The sequence below is a fragment of the Mchenga conophoros genome, linkage group LG14 (assembly GCF_057382185.1).
Source record: "Mchenga conophoros isolate Kocher_MC1m ecotype Shallow Benthic linkage group LG14, M_conophoros_male_GT1.1, whole genome shotgun sequence".
In the NCBI taxonomy this organism is placed as follows: Eukaryota; Metazoa; Chordata; class Actinopteri; order Cichliformes; family Cichlidae; genus Mchenga; species Mchenga conophoros.
Window position 1 is genome coordinate 2,475,692 of NC_140539.1, and position 6,000 is coordinate 2,481,691.

The window sequence follows — 6,000 nt, forward strand, 5'->3', positions numbered from 1 at the left end:
CAACGATGCACAAAATTCACGGTTCGATATTTTTTCGATACAAAAAAAATGTTCATACCTTTTTAATTTGTCATTTATTAAAATTATAAATATATATTTTAACTCAAAAGTACAGCTTTTAAATTTAATGTTGCTGAAACAACAAAGTAATAAAATAATAAATCTATCTGATGGAGGAATCACTCATCTTTGGAAAAGAGAGTTTATTACAGAGAAATGTCTCTTTCAAAATAAAAGCTATACTATCCGCTTCTTCTGGGCTATATTCTCAGCAGCATATTAAACATATCAGGTCCCCATAAGGAGAATCCTGTGCTAACGGCTGTCTAAATGACTCGGGTAAAGTTAGTAGCATGCTGCTTGTTGTTTTTGTCTTTGCACTAGGATGATGTCGGAGTAAATGTGCAGTCATATTCATTTTGTTCCCACTAGTGCTGTCAGGGTAAATCTGAAATGATGTTAACGCCACAACACGGCAAATCTCCGTTAACGAGCTACCGCGGATCGCCCCGTGCGTGGGGCTGGACGGCCAACAGTTAACGAGCTAACTGCGCTAACGCACTAGTTCCCACCATGTAATTGAGCATTGCGTGGCACATCCAACATACTGTTTTACTTCAGTCCATGACGCGCTTACCTTCAGGGTCATACGTCACATGAAGACTAAAATAGTTCCAAAGGCCAGATCTGAACGAGGGTGGGGGAGGGTCAATTTGCCATGTTGCAAGGAGCTCAGCTTCTGTCTTGCTAGCTTGCCCTGCGCTCAGTGGATCTGCAATCGACTGCTCCGCCTAGGCTGCACTGTCGAGCGCAGATCCACTGAGCGCTCAACACAGACAGCATCGTCAGAAGGAAAGTTGATAAAATAAATTAAAACTTTTGTATTGTTCGATACACATGCGTACTGAACCAAAAGCACTGTATCGTTGCACCCCTAATGATTACTTGTGCAGTGATGAGTAGGTGCAGAAGATGGAGGCGAGTATTTTACAGAGTGAGAAGAAGCAGGTTTTATCTCCAGCCTGTTTGTGTTATTTCCAGTTTCTAGCGTTTTATTTGTGGAGAACGAATCACCAACATTCACAACAGCTACCGATGTGTGTGCTCTCTCTTTAGTCTGTCTCTCTTTGCCTCTCTCTTCCTGGCAGCTATGTGTGGGAGCATTTAGAGATGGGCTACGTTCAGGGCATGTGTGACCTCCTCGCTCCGCTCATGGTCATCCTGGATGATGGTGAGAGAAATGAACTGAATTACTGAGCTCACAGATCAAAGCCCTGCCTAACAATGAGAAGCTAAAAAGCATTTGTCCGTTTAGCCAGTAAACACATGTGCAGCAGCAGCAGAACGCTTGCTTTCATTTCTGCGACAGTATTTATTCCAGAACAAATATTCAATAAATGATCATTAACTGTGTGTGTGTCAGAGTGCCTGGCGTACAGCTGTTTCACTCAGCTGATGAAGAGGATGAGTCAGAACTTCCCTAATGGTGGAGCCATGGACTCGCACTTTGCCAACATGAGGTCACTGATCCAGGTGATGGATGATATTCATAGAGTGAGTATCAGAGAGCGAGAGACGCTCCAGCTAACAGCCGCTGCTGTTCTGTGTGATGGCAGATCCTGGACTCGGAGCTGTTCGAGCTGATGCAGCAGAACGGCGATTACACTCACTTCTACTTCTGTTACCGGTGGTTCCTGTTGGACTTCAAGAGAGGTGAGCACGCCATCCTCCTCTCACGTGACGTTTCTGTTTTCCGAGCGCAGACAAAGTGTGCATGTTGAGAAGCGCTCTTTAGAAATGCAGATTACGGGAATGTGCTGTGTGCAGAGCTGCTGTACGACGACGTGTTTGCGGTGTGGGAGGTGATCTGGGTGGCTCCCAGGATTTCCTCGCAGCACTTTGTCCTCTTCCTGGCCTTGGCGCTGGTCACAGTTTACCGTGAGATCATCGTGGACAACAACATGGACTTCACCGACATCATTAAATTCTTTAATGGTAGGACGCACATTCATACCAGTGCTCTGAGGTCTGAACAGTGAGTAGAAAGCTTCAGTGTCAGTGGGTCCGCATGTAGAATCTGCAGCGTGGCCGTTAGCGCTGCCATGTTCTCCCTGTACCTGTGTGGGTTTCTTAGATAATCTGGCTTCCTCACAAACACACACATAGTTCAAACTCATTTCAGGGCTCATCAGTTAGCTGCTGAAATCTACAAACTGTGCTGTATTTCCATATTGGTAGCGGTCTCTCTAACAGCCTGTCTGATCCACAGAAATGGCTGAGCGGCACGATGTCCAGCATATCCTGAAGGTAGCACGTGAGCTGGTGCACAAAGTCCAGTCTCTGATGGACAACAAGTAACTGTGATGAAGAAGGCAGAAAGAGGAATGGGAGGATGCGGAGGGAGAGTGTCTGACCCTGCTGGAAACTAGAGCACTTCCTGCCTCCACTTACCCAGGCCACAGCCGGGTGGTCGAGGCGTCCCTTTTCTCCAGGTGAAGGCCCCGGGGCGGCTGTTGGAGCTCGGCCCGATCTGTTTACATTGCCCTTCACGTGGAATGCCCATGGTACCTGTTCGGACATGTGGATTTGTCTGCATGCTTGTGAGTTTGATCACACTGTGAACGCATTCTTGAGTTTCCCCAGTCCGACAGAGTTTGCGTGCGTGCATGAAACACACACACACACACACACACACACACACTGTCACAACTCGGTTTTCTAAAGTCGCACTCTTTTCCTCGACTCTGAGACAGAACATGTTGGATGGCTGTCAGGAAAGTTGAGGCTCTCAGTGTTTGTGTTTGTCCATGCAGTGCCATCTGTGGCCACTAGAGTGCAGGATGTACACACAGCAGAAGACTTAGCCACGAAGACGTTTTCATTAGTGACCAAATGGACTGTGCCAACGACCTTTTCATGAGTGTTTTCTACAAGCATTTGTGTTTTTACCCCCTCTTTTCTTTTTGTCCACAAAGTCATTATGACACAAATGTTGCCTTTTTCAGTAACAGCCCAAGGTACTTACTTGCACTTTGTTGTGAGCGGGTCCTTCGCGGTCCCTGTGAAGGCCACGCCACAGTCTGTGGGGGCCGGAGGAGCCTGCGAGAGGCCAGACCATTTAGGAACTCAGGATGAATTGCAGCCAGCTTTTCTGAACATGTCGGTCAGTGTTTGAAGCATGTTTACTCCCAGAGCACAACAGGAAACGCAAGCACACGAGCCTTCCTCCTTATCCTCGCAATTTTAAAAGGGCCACAGCTACGTTTGAGAGCTGCACCTCAACTTATCTCGATCAGTTTCACCTTGAGTTTAAATAGTTTTTAGCTCTTTTTGTGGCTGCTCATCAATTTCAGAGAGCCAAAGGTTTCCGGCACAACGTCACCTACATCCAAGGTGAGCAGGAGAAAGGTGGTGAAGAATCCAGCGACACTTGAAACACTAGGAAACGACTTTACGTGTCGGGGTCATTACAAAATACCAAACATGCTATTTCTGGCTTCGCTGAGCCTACAAAGACTGACTGAGTTTTCAAAAGCAGACTAAGAAGACAAACTGATCTAATTAGGATTAGTTGAATTACAATTTAAAAACTGATTTATCTAGCAGTGTTTGGATATTTTTATGAAAAGAATGAAAATCACTTCCTTGAAGGAAACCTCAAACAGCTGGCTGTAGTTTAGCAGACGTCACAATAAGATCATAGACTTGAGTTAGTGTTGTAGTGCTGTTTGTTCATAACTTACAGCTTTTTCCAGCTGTTTAAAAACAGTATTTAACAGTTAGTCACAAACATGTACCTTTCTTGGTTCCCCGTCCCCGAGACTTAAAAGGAAGTTCTTGTCTGATTGTTGGGATCTCTCGCTAATCTCAAAGGGTCTTTGCCTTGCTATTAAATCACACTGAGACAACAAGTAGTTGAGCTAATTTTGTGATATACTTCCTGGAGTATAATTATTTCAGATAATCTTTGATTAACATTTAAATTTGTATGATCCTTAACTATCACACAACAGAGCTGAACTATAGTGTGAAAGCTCCAATAACCAGCTACAAGTAAATCCATTTAACTTCATAGAAAACGTCCGTTTCAGATCGATCTGTGTTGAAATGTTGACATTTGGTGAAGCTGCAGGAAATAGAAGCACACATTATTAGGCATTCCCTGGGAAAAAACAAACCAGATGGAGTATATGGGATAGAACGCGAGACACGAGGATGCAGGATGTGGTCAGTGCTTGTTTGACTTTTCGCAGCAAAGAATATTCTCGGGAAACATAGACCATCCTTTCAGTAATTTCCTTTGAAACATGCACGCTGACCTGAAGGCACCACGAAGACTGTTCAACTGTCCAGAGAAGTGGTTGCAATTGTCCCTGTGAAGCCGAAGTCCAGCCTCTGAGACTCGGACTGGGTTTGTCTTTACAGTCCCAGGTTTAGAGAAAAAACAACAGAAATCTGAAAGAAGCTGCTTTTAATGCCATCACTAGTGTTCAGTGGATCAGTATTACAGTGTGTTGGTGTTGGCTTCAGAGTAACAGCACATTCACGTTTGTATCTGAAGGGAGTCGGATGCTTTTTTGACACCCTCCCTGCTCTCCCTTCTTCTCAGTGTGACCCTTTATCGCTCCTTAAACCGTCCATCGCGACCGCGTACGATCGGTCGTCCGACACGGACCTGCACCTGTGATTCAAGTGCCAAGAGTCTTCCCCGATCCTAACGTGTACTGTAGTCATCCTGCTCTCCGATTGCTAGTTTGATCCCAGGAACAGGCCGTGGCATTGGATGGACCTCGCTACGGCCCCTCCTCCCCGCCGCCGCGGAGGCTCGGAGGAGGAATCGGGTCCGTGCTTTTTCTTCCGATCAGGACGTTGTGTACCAAAGCCTTGAAACAGCCCCCTCTGTGGCATGACGACAACGTGCAATTTCATACTGCATCTTGAAGACTGACTGTTTACTATTTGTGTAAAATATTTTTGGAAATGGTGTTCTTGAATTCTTTCACTACTGTGCAATTTCTGTCATTTGAGAAACCCATCAAAGTCTATACTGCTGTACATATGAACCAAAAGCCCAATATTTCTATGAAGACAGACACAACATATATACAAATACACATATAACTTATTTTGAGATCTATTTTTATGTTGGTTTTAGCAGCACTAGCCAGAGGTGTGTACTGTGCAGAAATGCAGAATGTGTGCAGACCATGTTACAGATTGACTGTTAAGTGTTCTCTCTTAATGTTGTGCACTGACTTTGAGATTTCAAATTTCTATTTATGTAGGGAGCCAACGATTGCATTGCTGAATATGTATTGGTAAGGGTGTATCATTTGCCTTGAATGTAATGTATTATTAAATAAGAAGTTGTTCATGACCCGCCTGCTCTCCTTCCTTTATGCTTTTCTTGCTAACGTGTGGACACTTTTAATAACGTCTACACTGCCTTAAGGTTAAAAACACCTTTTGCTCTGCAAAAAATACACCGTGACCGCCTCACCACGAGGGGGCAGCATTTATTCTCGTTTCCCATCCTTGAAAAGAAATAAAGTGGGCTGCCATCCAGCAGTTAAGTTTTCTAGTAGCTTTAATAGTTCAGAGAGTCAAACACAATAAATGTATTTTGTCAGGAACACAAAACATTAGCTGTCGGTAAGATTACACGATGAAGCTGATATATTTAACTGGATTGCAAACAAAGGCTCTGTGTGTAAAAGTTACTCACTAGCTGTCAGGAGATTGCAGTCAACCTGTTTTCTCACCCCTCCAAACTCGAGCGCATAATCCTAGCTACGGTGGCCACTGTAGGACAAAACAATTCTGGCTGCTGTTCATCTGTAACGGACGCAGGTTGAGCTCCTGTTGAGCTCAACTATCAAGATCATTATGGCTGTATCCCAATTCAGGATCTGCAGCCTTAAAGGCCGCATTTTAAGGCCGATTGACACGACGAAGGCTGTCCCAATTTGAAGGCTGCTCAAAATGCGGCCTTCAAATGTG

General features: G+C 44.8%; 1 protein-coding gene across 5 annotated transcripts in view; it reads left to right on the forward strand.

The window, feature by feature from the left end:
• The window catches only part of sgsm2 (small G protein signaling modulator 2), a 109,061-nt gene extending 103,684 nt beyond the window's left edge, over positions 1-5,377 (forward strand). For 4 of the 5 annotated variants that reach the window (XM_085244733.1, XM_085244735.1, XM_085244734.1 and 1 more), the window contains 5 exons: positions 1,149-1,231; positions 1,424-1,533; positions 1,617-1,713; positions 1,828-1,995; positions 2,270-5,377. In XM_085244733.1, the coding sequence (XP_085100859.1) occupies positions 1,149-1,231; positions 1,424-1,533; positions 1,617-1,713; positions 1,828-1,995; positions 2,270-2,358 (547 nt within the window). In that variant the 3' untranslated portion in view covers positions 2,359-5,377. The remainder of the gene's footprint in view (positions 1-1,148; positions 1,232-1,423; positions 1,534-1,616; positions 1,714-1,827; positions 1,996-2,269) is intronic. The other variant, XR_014888271.1, reaches the window with a different exon arrangement.
• Positions 5,378-6,000: the final 623 nt, after the last annotated feature.